Genomic DNA, 15,829 nt, shown 5'->3' with positions numbered 1-15,829 from the left:
TCCACATCAAACCTAGGGGGTCAGGGAGGATCTACTATGCCCCCTTATGGTCATTTTCCCCTTCGCTTTGGCCTCCTCTTGTCTCTCGATCCTACCAAGAGACAAGATGGCGGCCGCTACGGACTGTTTGGAATGTTTACAGACGCCGGAGAACCAATCAGCTTCGCTTCACAAAGCTCCATAACGCGAAAAGTACGCGAACTGGAGCGCTGCCCGGTCCGCTGTTACAGATATATATCTTTTTTTGAACGTTAATTTCTCAAAATCCACTGGAGCACATATATTGAGACCTAGCAAAGGCACATCGGGCTACCAGTCCCTACAATTTTGCCAAGTTTCGTGCAAATCCATTCAGCCGTTCGGGCTAAAAGTGAGGCCAACCGCCCTATGGAAAACTCAATGTTAAAAACACGTTTTGGGACCCCCCTTTTTTCTCGGCCCCCCCTTGACGAAACCCCCCCAGATTTTCAGGGGCTGCTCAGAAACAAAATGTTCCATTTTCCTGAAAATTTCAGCAAATTCCGTCCACAAACGCCAAAGTTATTAGACATAGAATTTTCAAAAATCCCATAGAGAAAAAATCCTAACTATATATACCTTACTGGCGACCGCCAGTAGGTAATATATATATATATATATATATATATATATATATATATATATATATATATATATATCAAAGCAGTGTGAAAGACACTATAAACAAGCTCACTCCCTGGGAGTCAGCTTTACAAGATTTTTGATTGATTGGTAACTTTACAAGATTTTTATTTAATTACAGCACAAACGTGGCCCAATGCATTTCGGTTCCACTCAGCCCTTGATCAGGGGTTATTTTCCACACAGACATGTCTTTCATTTATTTTGATTTACAATACCGTAATTTCCTGCTTTCCCATTGCATGATGGTATTTGTAGTCGGGTGCAAATTCAGGTATTCCTTTTAAGGTAATTTGGTGCATCCAGTGCAATTGTGCCATTAAAGTGAATTGTCTTGAATTCAAAGTGCATTGGTGCAAATACCATCATGCAGTGGGGAAGCAGGAAATGACAGTATTGTAAATCAAAATAAATGAAGGACAGTTCTGTGTGGAAACCAACCTGTGATCAAGGTCTGAGTGGAGACTTAAACGCATTAGGTAACAACACAGGACTCTGGGACGTGTAGTTTCCTTTAACGTTTTAGGACTCTGCACAGGTGTGCTTCACGTTTGAGGGGGCGGTGCGAACTCGCTACCACGAGTTCAGAAAAGGCGGCGCTCATCAGCAGAATGCATCCCATCTTTGGAGGTTTGTGGCGCTGACGACGGCCAAACATCGGCTAGAAATGCATCCGCCATCACTTTTCATTAAAAAGCCTCCAACAGTTCCCCTGGGTCTCTGCTCGTTCTTTCGGGAGGAGTTTGTGGCAAGTAAACCGTGCATCGGCCAGAGGTGCACTTCAGAGACCCCTGCCTCGTTTGGGCGAGAACAACACTGGCACCTATTGTGGCATTCCCTTGCTACAATCAACCTTTTTCAAGAGCACCTTGAACAGTTCAAGCCCGCTTTGGAACCCGGGGAAAGGAGTTGGTGGTGATGAGGTCATCCGACCTTGCTTTGGGCTGCCTGCACTGTCAGCGTAGCCCCTGCCGCATGCATTCCCTGGAACCTGAAGCTGAGGTGGTACGGGGAGCCAAGGAGGACTTTTAATGGATTACAAACCCACAGAATTTAAACCGTCTCATTTTTTTTTTTTTTTTCTTCTTTTGGGCACACATTGCGGTAATTCCGCCGAGCACAGTGGATCTCTTCCCACCGATCCTTCCCCCGAGCTACATCCCTGGGGACCCGCAACACAGGACTCTGGGACGTGTAGTTTCCTTTAACGTTTGAGGACTCTGCACAGGTGTGCTTCACGTTTGAGGGGGCGGTGCAAACTCGCTACCACGAGTTCAGAAAAGGCGGCGCTCATCAGCAGAGTGCATCCCATCTTTGGAGGTTTGTGGCGCTGACGACGGCCAAACATCGGCTAGAAATGCATCCGCCATCACTTTTCATTAAAAAGCCTCCAACAGTTCCCCTGGGTCTCTGCTCGTTCTTTCGGGAGGAGTTTGTGGCAAGTAAACCGTGCATCGGCCAGAGGTGCACTTCAGAGACCCCTGCCTCGTTTGGGCGAGAACAACACTGGCACCTATTGTGGCATTCCCTTGCTACAATCAACCTTTTTCAAGAGCACCTTGAACAGTTCAAGCCCGCTTTGGAACCCGGGGAAAGGAGTTGGTGGTGATGAGGTCATCCGACCTTGCTTTGGGCTGCCTGCACTGTTAGCGTAGCCCCTGCCGCATGCATTCCCTGGAACCTGAAGCTGAGGTGGTACGGGGAGCCAAGGAGGACTTTTAATGGATTACAAACCCACAGAATTTAAACCGTCTCATTTTGGTTTTTTTTCTTCTTTTGGGCACACATTGCGGTAATTCCGCCGAGCACAGTGGATCTCTTCCCACCGATCCTTCCCCCGAGCTACATCCCTGGGGACCCGCAACACAGGACTCTGGGACGTGTAGTTTCCTTTAACGTTTGAGGACTCTGCACAGGTGTGCTTCACGTTTGAGGGGGCGGTGCGAACTCGCTACCACGAGTTCAGAAAAGGCGGCGCTCATCAGCAGAGTGCATCCCATCTTTGGAGGTTTGTGGAGCTGACGACGGCCAAACATCGGCTAGAAATGCATCCGCCATCACTTTTCATTAAAAAGCCTCCAACAGTTCCCCTGGGTCTCTGCTCGTTCTTTCGGGAGGAGTTTGTGGCATATATATATATATATATATATCAAAGCAGTGTGAAAGACACTATAAACAAGCTCACTCCCTGGGAGTCAGCTTTACAAGATTTTTGATTGATTGGTAACTTTACAAGATTTTTATTTAATTACAGCACAAACGTGGCCCAATGCATTTCGGTTCCACTCAGCCCTTGATCAGGGGTTATTTTCCACACAGACATGTCTTTCATTTATTTTGATTTACAATACCGTAATTTCCTGCTTTCCCATTGCATGATGGTATTTGTAGTCGGGTGCAAATTCAGGTATTCCTTTTAAGGTAATTTGGTGCATCCAGTGCAATTGTGCCATTAAAGTGAATTGTCTTGAATTCAAAGTGCATTGGTGCAAATACCATCATGCAGTGGGGAAGCAGGAAATGACAGTATTGTAAATCAAAATAAATGAAGGACAGTTCTGTGTGGAAACCAACCTGTGATCAAGGTCTGAGTGGAGACTTAAACGCATTAGGTAACTTTTGAGCTGTAAAGAAATATAAATCTTGTAAAGCTGACTTTCTGGGTGTGCGCTCGTTTATAGTGTGTTGACACCACTTTGGAATGTGACAGCGGCGTGGTCCGGCCGGAGGATATATGCACCACCCAGCAAAAAAGAGCACCATCCACTAATTGGAATAACACTATTTACAAGTACAGGAATACTCAGACATGTGCAGGTGAAAATCAATTGAATCCACAAGCTTCTCCAATGCATTTCGGCATAACGCCTTAGTCACTGATACGGAGTGTAGCTGATAAGCATTATTTACCTACTGAATGGAGTGAACTGTAAGAAAAGACTTCCGGTGTATAATATAACACATAGGACCCTTAAATGCATGGCCAGGAACCCCGCCATCATGGAAAGTGCAATAAAGGAATACATTATACATAGTGGTGTCAATAGATGTCAACAACAGTGATGTTCCCAGAAGTATTTAAAGTTTTAAAAAATGGTATTTGGGAATACATGGTTACAGATCACATGAAATGACGCTGTTGATAGCACAGCAAAATTATTTAAATGGCACCAAACAGTTCTGTACAATTCCCGGACTGGCAGTAATGTCCTACTCATACACGCAGCCCATGTGGGCAAAGTCAGAGGGACCACCATCCCTCCACATAAGCTGATAAAGCACCTAATATGCAACTGAGGCAGATTTCTAGAGAACAGAGGAAAGACCCAGGCTCTGAAGGACCAGTAAACACCGGCCCTATGGGTAGAGTTGTAGTAGTCCAGAGGGGTGGCAGTTGATCTAACATATTCCACCTACCGTAAATGAAGGCTTAGCTAAGGGGCAGACCCATTGTATCCTATTGCCTTTCTCAATGCTGGCGTGCCTCATGCCTTGTTAACTACCTTATACATATTCGAATCATCATGGCATGAACAGCGAGGACAGCCAAACTCACAACTTTGATAGACCACGTACCGTATTCATTGTGCTCATCTTAGAATGTTTTGTTACAACAATGGTACATATCCTTCATTATGTTGTCACCTGATTACAAGCAGACTCTTTCTAAACCAATATAAACAAATACGTTTCACAATTAACACATAATTAACATATCAGTCATGTATCAACCTGATCAAAATATCAGTTAGTTTGATTCCAATACCACATCAATTGCTATCCATCCATAGAACATACATTCAATTCTAGGAAAAATGCATCATGATGTCATCTTAGATAATCAGAGGCAGTTAGTGAAAGATCAACCTTTTAGAAGAGGATGTATCCTACTAACATATAATATATTAAAATAATATCAATTGTCATACATGTTTCCTTCTCTAGTACAAACCACGGATTGGCTCATCAATAGCTGTTGTCATCAATGATATCCTTACTGTCCCCTCTACCATTCATGCCCTGAATGGGCTCGCTCCATAAGCTGTCTCATGATATGATTGGTGGGAGATGCAACGAAAACAAGCAACAAATACTCTGTCAGGGTGTATCCTGTATAAATTAGAACAATAATGCTGGTTATGCTATGCTATCTAAATACCCTACGCATAGAAGATTTCGCCTTCAATGGGCCTTGCATGTAGTCCCCTATACTAGCCTTAAGGTGTTCCGAAGGGAAAAGACTAAACTAAATCCTACTTTCAGCCATCACTTGCTATGCCCCTCAATGTACTGTAGCCGTCATACTGATTACCACCTGATTTACTATCTAATTTCCTTAATTTCCCAAGTGGACCCATAGTTCCTCAACTTTTTTGAGACCTTTCATCATTTTGGTCAGTAACTTTATGATGTACTTCGACTCCAGCTGCCTCAATGCCCATATCCTGTCTCCCTCTCTTTCCTTCTAGGCACCTGATCAATGCAGATGTATTCAGAGATTTCCAGTACTTTGATGTGTTGTTTCGAAATGTCGTGCCACAGGATATGCTGTACCCTTATTAGTGAAAGCCCTCATATGCTCCAAAACATGTTTTTAGCAGACTGTGTGGTACTACCAATATATTTCATGTCACAAGGACAGATTAGAAATGATACCACAAAATCGGAATAACAGTTTAGCAATTTAGTTATGGAGACTTTCTTTCTACTTCCTGGAATCTCATAGACTCTTTTTTTACTACTTGTCCTAAATGTCTTGCATCTCACCCATGGGGAGAATCCTGGTATTTTATCCTTCTGTAGTGCCGCCTCAGAGAAATGCGTATATACCAGATAGTCTTTCAATGACGGACACATCCTGTAAGTAACTTGAGTAGAGGCCCATAATTTGTGACAAATCACCACATCCACCTTAAAAATTCCCCAATTCTGTTTTAGAACCTTATACACTTTCGGTGAACTGGGGGAAAAATTCCTTATCATTCTCACTGTATCATCTTTATCTTTGCTCTCCTCAGTTTTATCAATTAATAGTATATTGTGTGTAACTGATTCCGTCTTTGTTTTGGCTGCTTGCAGCACTGTGCATGAATAGCCCGAATTATGAATCTACTCAGTGTATCATCTTCTGCTGCTTGATACTCTGATGCTGTGGAGCAGTTATTTCTAGGAATGCAATAGCTCCTCATAGGGTTTGTTATTTATCAAATTGAATAGATGATGGCTACTGGAATGGAGCAAAGAATTCCCTGCTGTAGTATTTCTGAACAGAGATGCTTGCAACTTGTCGTCTTGGAGAAACACTTTAAGACCTAAAAAAGTGATGCTCAAGCTACTAATGTTGCTCGTGAACTGAAAATTAAGTGAGTTGTGATTTAAAGCCACTATATACTCATTAGCTTCCTGGCGTGTGCCCTTCCAGACGATAAAAAATTGTTTATATAGTGTGCGCGTAGGGCCAGAATTTCTACACATTCCTCGTTTTCACCTGCCCATGTACTTCTCCCACCTGCCCACAAATAATTTGCGTAGCTGAGAGCGAAGCACATGTCAATTGCTGTTCCTTGTCTCTGGTGATAGCGTTGTCCTGCAAAGGTAAAGATGCTATTATTTAATGGAAACTCAATTATTTGCAAAATCATGGTGTTATGTTTGTAGTATTTGAGTGCTCTTCCTTTCAGAAAAAATCACACTGTTGCAGACCTGGTGCATGGGCTATGAACATCTAGAGTTATCAACATGAAGCTTTCTTCCCACTGGATCCTATCAATCAGTCAAAGGAAGTCTTTAGTATCTCTTATGTGCGAACTTAAGTATTTACAAATGGAAATAAATAAAAATCTACATAAATTGGATCATTTTTCAAAAGACTTCCTGTCAACGATACAATGGGCCATCCTTGTGGCAGGGTGGCATGCTTGTTGATTTTTGGAATAGATTGAACGTTGGGATCTGCGGGTTGTCTCATCTGAGAAATTGATATTTCTCATGATCCAGTACTATATTTCAGAGTATCCAAAAGTTCATGGAACAGAGTTAGAGATCGGTTGATAGTACTCCTGATCTTGTAGCTGCCTTAGGGCTTCTTTTTTGGTAGTAATCATTAGTAAGCAGGACGACATTTCTGCCCTTGTTTGAGGGCTTAATGACCAATTCTATGTAATTCTTGAGCGTTCAAATAGCCTGCCTTTGATCCTGGGAAATGTTGGTATTGCCCTTGTTAGTTCCTCTTCGTTGCAGCTTTAAGAGTTCTTTGTAAACTATATCCTAAAAAATGGTGTTTGAGGGACGACATGGGAGTCTTTAGATTCCCTGTTTTTAACAGTTCCTGTTTTCTTTCTTTTTGTGGTTGTGTCTGTCTTTTTGGGGTGTCAATAAAGCGCCGGGACACTCTTTTGAGTAGCCGTGCGCTATAAAAGACAACAAATAACATAACATAACATAACCTAAAGTTACCTTTTTGGTGAACGTTACTCCTATTCCATAGATTCTCTCCTGCTATCTACTTTCTGCCACTCACCCCAAAAAATTACACTCTTTGGCTTCTTGTTTTATGACCTTGTAATGCAGGTTTGAGTGCAAAAGTGGGGGGCATTCCTTTTATAAAGCACAATATGGAGCATGGAAAGTTCTCATACATTTTGGCGAGAGAAAAGAGCCCACAGTCTGCAAATAAAGGAAGTGCCATGAATGTATCCTTTGTAGGTGGGCAGGATAAGTTTGGGATAGTGGGTTGAGCAGTGCTGATGTGTGGCTTGTTGGTAATGGGATCGTCATCTCGCTGATCAGTTTGATGGTTTGAGAAAGAGTGAATGTCTAATTTGTAATTAATTTGGTTTTCACAAGTAAAATAATAATGATCAGCTGAAATTGCATTGAAATTCCTCAAAAACCGGAGTAAAGCCTGTAATAAAGATGGCGCTCTTCTCTTTGTTTTAGGAAAGAGCATTGAAGGAGGAGAACCACACTTCTCATTCTTCCAGCATTGCTCAGCTCCTTGCTGTGAAGGACCACGAAGAGCAGCTGCAGCGAGAGGTGAACAGGCATCAAGACCTCTTGGAAGAAGAGAAAAATAATTTCAAAGAATGTATGGATAAGGTATGCATGGTACACTGAAAGACTTGTTTCATGCTGGTTATGGCATGTGAGAGACATAAGCCAGCAGTGGCGGCTGCTAGCTATGGGGAGTGGTGAGGCGGAAATAACAGAACAAAAAATAAAAAATACATAATTTTTAAAAAGTCGCTTACCTGGCTGCACGTCCTTGCTGTTCCCAATCTTCTTGCTCCAGCATGGGCCCAGCCAACTCCCTTAACCAATCCTGGCGCTGGTCTCATGCTGTGAAAGCAGAGTCAGGATTGGATGGTGCGTTTGGGCTGGACACTCCTTCAGGCCCTGTAGGCCTGTGCTTGGTCTCCACCTAGCTGTCTAAGACAGCTAGGTGGAGAGCTTAAAAGTGTGTGTGTCACTTTGACCAACGCAAGACAGCTGGGCAAGATGACAAGCGCACTTTGGAGCACCCAATTAATCACTGCTCCTGTCCTCTGCTGTCAACACCGCTGGGATGGTAGTTTTGTAGACATGCTGGGGAAAGAGGGAGCTGTGCAGCAGTGCCAGGACAGGGGAGATCTGTCGCTGTGGGAGGGAAGAGCACAGAAGTGACTATCAATGCACATTTATCTATCATGGTGTATATGTAACTGTGTGCCATCATCTTTGAATGTGGCATTATGCCTCCTTGTGTTTCTGCGTATTATGTCTTTTGGAGCTTCTGTGGCTAATTGCACCTTTGTGTCAGTACATATGTGTACCTACCTGTGCCTGTTTACTATATCTGCGTTTCGGTGTGTGTCCTGTGTACATGTGCGGGCAAGTGTGTGCATTTGCTGGTGGGCGTAGTGTGTTTAAATATGTAGATTCATGGAGCATTTTGGAAACTGTAGAAATATGTGCATTACTACACCACTGAGAAAGTTCAGGGTATCTATGTGTTGGGGATGCGTTTTGTGAAAAGGACATATAGGAAGATTTTTGTGGTAATGTTGACATTTTACAGAAATATGATTAATTTATATTTAAGAAAATAAATCAAAATATACATTACCGGTGCAATATAACATTTTAGCAGATGGAAACAGTATTGAGTCGCTAAAACTGAAAAAAGGTGTGTATTACAGATACATGGGAAGTCACTTGAGGTGTGGTAGAAGCAGTTCAGTGTATGGTTCTTGTAGTTGTACTGATGGTCACTAGCCCTATATAGAGGTAGATCTGACATGATGCTTAAGATAAGCCGTTCATAGGATTACTTGTGTTTTTATATATTGTTACTGCCATTGTATAGATTGAACCTGTATCTTCCTGTCTAATTTTTGCAAAACTCCAACTATGATTTTTTTTGTACTAAGCAAAACCTGAAAGGGTCACTCTCACTACAGTCTTTGGTGAAGCGGAATGCAAGAGAGCTCATTGATCAGCTATTTGTCACTCACTATATAAGAAATTATTTTAATATATAAGTTCTCTGTTATTTTCTGGGGTGGCTAGTAATATATGAAAGTGGTGGGGCAAACAAAGTGCCCCACCACATTCCAAAAGCCAAAAATGCTGTTTTTCGTATATTCTGCCCGCGTGCGAGGCCTACAATAAGAGAAGACGGTAACAACTTAAAAAAAATCATACTGGAATTAGATAACGCTCATGTTGGATTAAAGAAAACAAGCCTCATGCAATATACACACAGAAACGAAATCACTGACATGTATTACACTGATATTGTAGTTAAAAAATAAATGTTACTTACCCATGGGCTTCGTGTATTTGTGTTCTTCTGCAGTCTGTGGCTCTGAGAACAAATTAAAGAGCTAACTCCTTAACCAATCCAGATGCTGCTCTCATGCTACTATTAACCGGTATGAGAGAAGCACCAGGATTTGATGGAGCAGGCTGGCTGGACACTACTTCAGGACCCAAAGGCCTTTACTTGCTCTCCACCCAGCTGTCTAACATAGCTTGGTTGGAGAGCTTTACAGTGAGCATGTCAGGCCGACTGTCGCAAGACAGCCGGCCAAAGTGGCATGCGCACTTCAAACTGGAGTGTCTGGCCACTACTCCTCCAAGCTGCCAATCAGCAGCAGTGGACCCACCCTGCTTCAAACTTGGCTCGGACAGGCTGTCCATATGTAAAAAATAAAATGGCAATAAAATAATTTAATTGCCATTTTTGTTTTTCACATTTGCTATGTGTGGCTCACAGCGGGTGGGGGGGAGTGATGCTCCCCATCCCTAATGAAGAAGCTACCACTGATTATTTTATTATAACTTATCCAATAAAAATGGCATTTCGGTATGCTGTGCATCAATTAGATAAAGAATTTAATGTGATTTAGTTTAACTTTGAGATGTAAAATTGTCTCTCATGCATTGCAATGGAAGCACTCCAGGTGGAATGATACACCAAAGAGTCAGTACTGAACTGTGAGAGAAGGATACTCCTCTGGGTCGTTTACAAAAGGAGGTTGGTATGGAGGAATTAATATAAATTTTATTTTCGAGTAGAGCACATTCAATTACCCTCTCATCAGTTTTTTATCCTTCAAACACATATTATTTCATTGATAACAACACACATATATAATGGCACCTAGTTAATAAACAACACATAATTACAAACAGAACAAAATGTAAAAAAGATATATACAAAAATCATACAATCAACTATACGTTGCCAATACTCATATCAATTAATACTCGTGTTCACCCTTTTATTCTGGGTGATACACTTAGAGGTAGTCTCGATTGACACTTAAGGCGAAGGGTTTTATTTTCTATGACTCTTATTGTGTCCTCGAAGAGTTAATAAACCACTCCTTATGAATATGCTAAAGACTCCTCCTTAATAGATGTCGACGCGTTTCAGGCTAGATGTTCTTCTTGGCATCTTTAGGACAAGGGCAATGGAACAAAGTAAATAGGCATATATATATATATTAAATTAACTACCATATCTGGCCTTTTATTTGTATAAAGCATGCTGGCTATACCGGGCAGGTGCCTGTACAGTTATAATTACCATAGTGTCACCAGGGAAGTGAATAGGATGCCAGGAACAATCACTCCTCTGGGTCGGGCCAAAGCCCACCCCGTGTATTTAAAGACACAGTAAGAATAAATTATTCACGCAACTGCACTGCCCAGCCTGACCTACAAAGAATGTCATCTCAAATTCTCTGTATTAACATTGATGCTTGTGGTGATATGTTGATCAGAATGCCCCAGTTGTTACACATTTTCACAAATAAGGTATTTTGAAATCATATCCAACTGTAACCAATGTTTCTGATCACGTGTGCTTGCGGTGATTTTTTGCCCAAAATGTTCCATTTACGACAAATGATCATGATAAGGTGCTTTAAAGTCATATCCATTTTTAATCAATGTTTCTAACTAAGTGAGCTTTAAAACTGAACTTGTTCCCTAATCTTTCCAAAAGTTTCCATGTGAGGAGAACTATAACCAGTGCTCCTTGACCTTTTTAAATGGTCATTAAATCCCATCCAGTTTTGACCAACTTGAATAGCACAGCCCATGTAAAAGTGCACCATTTTATAGGTTGTCACAAAAATTACTTTAGGGAGAACCCAGACTCTTGCTGTACTCTCTTTAAATTCACCCGCTTCTGGTCAATGTTCCTGGCCAGCAACCTCCATTCTTCATAGACCACAGTTTTTCCTAAAATTTCTTGCGGGGAAACCTTCAAAACTAAATATAATCTTGGTCTGACCAGTGCATCTAGGCCAGAGGTATTCAAATTGTGGGGTGCGACCCCCAGGAAAGCCACGGAGTCTTGGGAAGGGGGTGAAGCATTTTCAGGCCTTGTTTCTGCCTTAAATCCAGAACATGTGCTCACCGGCTGAGACACTTCATTCTGATCTTTAAAATGCTTCAGCTTAAGTTAATTAAGGCTTCTGTGCTGTTCTGGCAGATAGGTAAGACAGTCGTTTGTGTTAGGGTGCCTTATTTCCTGAATAAAATGCAAACATGCGCTATGAGTTAATCTGAAAATGTAAAAGGTGCTTGGGAGCAGTTCTGGCTTTAATTGCTTGATTCACTCCAAGCATTGTGATGGCAAAGATTTTTTTTGAGTGGTAGTACTAAGCGTTTTACAACTGAGCTGTGAAGTGCATGCTTTTAATCATAATTGTATTTACACAGCGCTTAGTACCCCTGAGGAGGTGTTGAAGGGATAGTTGTATGTATGGTCATGTGTTACAAAAATCTACATTTTGGAAGCTCCATTTTATCCTAAAACAATTTGCACAGTTTGTAGCTGTCTACCATATAATTTGTGTAATGCAAGCATAAAATAATGACTTACACATTCAGAGTGCTTTCTGTCACAGGCTGTCACCTCGTAGCACAAGAAAAACACACGTCCTTATTCTCCTCTGCACCAACCAAATTCAATTCTGTGGCTCTCTGGTTATACACAGACCTCTGTAGTGCATTAACTAATATAGGTTTCATAATGTACTGCTCTGAGTAGCAACTTTTTCAAATGTATTTTTCATTTAAGCTATCCATTATGTTTATGTATCTACCTGATGGTGAAAGACCTGAAGAACTAACAAAATAATTTGGGGCTGATTTATGAGAGGCTTGCGCATCCGGAGCATCACTTTTTTTGAGGTTCCAGCGGCACAAACATCTCAATCATATCTATGAGGCGACACAAAGTCACTATGCGTGGCTTTGCATGGCCTCATAGATATGGAGTAAGACAGAGAAGTGCAAGTTGCTGGTTGCCTTACTCTATGTCAAGTATGCTTTCCGTGGGCATTGCGGTGGATGTTCCTATGCAACACCTATGGATTTTGACTCTGCCCCAGATTTACAAAATCATGTAACCTTGTGGCAGCGGCAAAACCTTACTCCTCCCCATTGCAGGCAAAATGAGGAGAAATGTTTTCATTTCTTTACGTTATTTCCTCTTTCCATGTATGCTGCATTCAGGAGCACCCATAGAAAGAGGAAAGCCCCTCTCTGGATTGTTTTTGTGCATGAAGGTGCCCCATCCTGCACAAAAACAATGCTGCCCACATTGGCGTTAGACAGAAATTTGTGCACCAACGCAGGGAAAAAGGACAGAAAAGCACCATATTTCATAAATAAGGTGCATTCCTGCCCTTTCACCTTTGCATAGGGCAGCGCAACAAGAAGACTTGTGGCACTGCCCTACGCCAATTTCTGCTAAATGAGGCCCTTTGTTTTTAGCCACACCTTTGACTACGCCCCACGCTCACTGACCTTTGGTTTGCTAAACACTGTTTAATATTATTTCCCCACCGTAAAACTGATTTGCTGTGGAAATTGGGTGCGTTTATAGTTGTCGATGATGAGGAGTGCCAAGTTCTAGAAATTTTTGTCAGGAGGGGGTCCTTAAGCCTAATAAAGTTAGACAGGGGGGTCTCGACATTAAAAAGTTTTAAAACCACTGATCTAGGCCAATGTGCTTGAAAATTCTGCAATTGCTCTGCTTTTCTTAAAAGTCCCTTTGACGATAATAATCAAACTCTCCTTAAAGTAATCTTTAATTCAGTTTTGATCGGTGTTACTGACATCTAAACCATTTGCCACATTTCTTTCCAAAGGTACAGTAAATATGTCATGACAAATTTACAAATTACAATTAATGAATGAGGGACACTATTTTGTGTCCATGCCTTTTTTTATACCAATCGGTCGCTGCTATACAGACAGTAGAAAGTCTGAGAAGCTGAAATTGCAATGGGACAAGAAGTTGTGAAAGTTGAACATGAGTGGGAAAACAAATATTTAGATACAAGATTGTGAAAAAATGAGACCGGCAAAAAAGATAATCGAGGGATGGTGTGCTGGGGTTTCACAACGATAGACTTCTATATTCAAAAGAGCAGCAAGATTTTTAGCCTTTAGATCACAGTGCTGATTCTTTAGAATGCTTATCTAGTTATGGAAGCCATCACGAGAAACTATTTGGTTCAGGCCGTAGTGTAACTCACATAAATCATTCAGACTAACTGGGTACCAATGGGGCACTCTATAATTTTCAGATTTACATGTTGATATTTCACAATTACCTTTCACATATTTATATTTGCATCACATTTCACACATATTGTTGGTTGTGTGTAACATTTCAAACACATTTCAGATTTTAGGCACAAGAAGGGTAAGCGATTTTTGTGTAACATTTCAAACACATTTCAGATTTTAGAAGGGTAAGTGATTTCCAGTCAAATAAATGAGCCAGGACTAAAACTCAGGTTTTAATCTCGTCTATTTAACACTAGACCTGAGGTCGTTTTCCAGTAAGTGCCCCGGGGGCGCAACGGACGTTTGCGCCCACTTTGCACACCTCCGTGGCACTTTGGTATTACAGAAAGGAGCGCAGACCCTTGTGCGTCCCTTCTGTAATACCGATAGCGCTGGCGCACTGAAAGCACTAGCTCTACCTACCTGTAATGCCCAGCACAAGTCAGCATTCTAGTGCTGAGCCTGTAACTACACTGAACACCCACCCACCACTGATGTCACAGGTCATGTGACACAGTACCAATAAAAGAGGCCGAGCGCACGTGCTCTGGGCCAGTTGCACCGAGCCAGCAGTGTGTCCTGCGTCCCAGTCATTTCCCAGCATGAGGGCCTTAGGCCCGACCCTACAATGGCGACGAGGGTAGCTGTGTCCACGCGTGCCACAGCTCTAAACATCATCGAGGAAAAGGGGGAGAGAATGCTGCTCGCCTGAGAGCACCCCCTGCGAAGAAACGGGCCGGCCGCCGAGAGGCCCGTGGGGCGTGTGTCGAGCCCCGGGCCGAGAGAAGAAGGAGGAGGTGACCGGGAGCTCACCCCGCACCTCTCCAGCCTGCCGTGGTCCGCCCTGCCGTGGCGGAGCCCCAAGAAGACAAGCGGAGCCATCGCGGTGCCCACCCGCTGAAGAACAGGCCCGTCGGCCGAAGGTGAGCCCCAGACTGTGAAGCACTAAAAGCGGAGCCCACCCGCTTTAATACATGAACACTGACTGTGCCCCCTTAAATCAGAGCGGCGCCAGCTATGTATGAATAATCAAGCGAGGCCAGCGGAGCCCACCCGCGGCCTGCCTGCAACTTCCCCCGCAGCGTGTATGAAGAGCAGCGGCAGGGGGATCAACTGAAGAGGAGAGCGCCCGCAGCGTGAGGCGAGCTGCCGGGCGCCCAAACAGTTAAAGCGGAGCCCACCCGCGAAGCACTATCACCCGCAGTTCATTTAATAAAGCGGAGCTCAACCGCAGTTGAAACGGAGCCCACCCGTCAAGCGCTAATTTCTCCCCGCGTGTGCTGTGTAGGCGGCGGGGGTGGAGAAACGTGGAATCGAGCACCAGGCCCGCAGCCGGTAATCGGGCTGCGAAGGGCAAGACGGAGCAAAAGTGAAGAACTCACCCCTGCGCCCAACAAGTAAGGTAACGCAGGAGGAAAGCGTTTGCCCCAAGGCCAGCGGAGGTCCGTTAGGCCGTCCAGCAAGAAGGGAAAGTGTGCCCAGGTTTTGGGCAGCAGCGAGGACTGTTCCCCGCCCCACACAGCGTGACACCCGAGAAGCTGATGCGGGAGGGGAGTGCACTACTGAGATGCGCAATGCCCGCAGCTAACCGAAGTCAGCCCCCCAGCCAGAGTAGAACAATGCCTGCTGCGAAAGGCAGAAAGTCGTAGAAAATAAAGGAAAACTCACCATAGTGAAGGGGAGCCATCCAGCTGGGCCTGCCCGACTGCCTCGGGCTGCAGTCCGGTTCCTCTGCCCCCACGACCCCCTGCAAGAGCCAAAGTGTTAAAACAAACACCGTGGAACCGAGAGAGGTCAGGAAACAAAGCAGAACAGCAGACTGCCTCAAGAAAAGCAGCGACTCCTCACCAGATATTCAAGAGAACGCGCGACAAGTGCGCCCACAAGAAGATCACAAGAATCGCAACTAGCACCAAACGGAAGAAGCACGACCAAGAGAAGAAAACGCAAGAACTATACTGCCTGCGGCTTGTAAGCAGCCGAAGAGACTCTTTTTGAAAGCGCAAGTCCAATGTTATTTTCTGTGGTTTCTTTCCCCCACAGGTGTTTGGACTTTTTCATGTTTGGTTTAATTTTTAACCAATTTGGGGAGGGA

The 15,829-nt window shown here is 43.4% G+C and overlaps 1 protein-coding gene across 1 annotated transcript in view; it reads left to right on the top strand.

Annotated features, from left to right (window-relative positions):
* Positions 1 to 15,829, top strand: part of LOC144763373 (uncharacterized) — an 851,355-nt gene that overhangs the window by 528,219 nt on the left and 307,307 nt on the right. Inside the window, exon 7 of the mRNA XM_078648937.1 lies at positions 7,600 to 7,758. Coding sequence (XP_078505063.1) covers positions 7,600 to 7,758 — 159 coding nt within the window. The remainder of the gene's footprint in view (positions 1 to 7,599; positions 7,759 to 15,829) is intronic.

Source organism: Lissotriton helveticus, chromosome 6 (genome assembly GCF_964261635.1).
Source record: "Lissotriton helveticus chromosome 6, aLisHel1.1, whole genome shotgun sequence".
In the NCBI taxonomy this organism is placed as follows: domain Eukaryota; kingdom Metazoa; phylum Chordata; class Amphibia; order Caudata; family Salamandridae; genus Lissotriton; species Lissotriton helveticus.
Note: the sequence above shows the minus strand (reverse complement) of the source record. Positions and strands in the feature narration are given on the sequence as shown.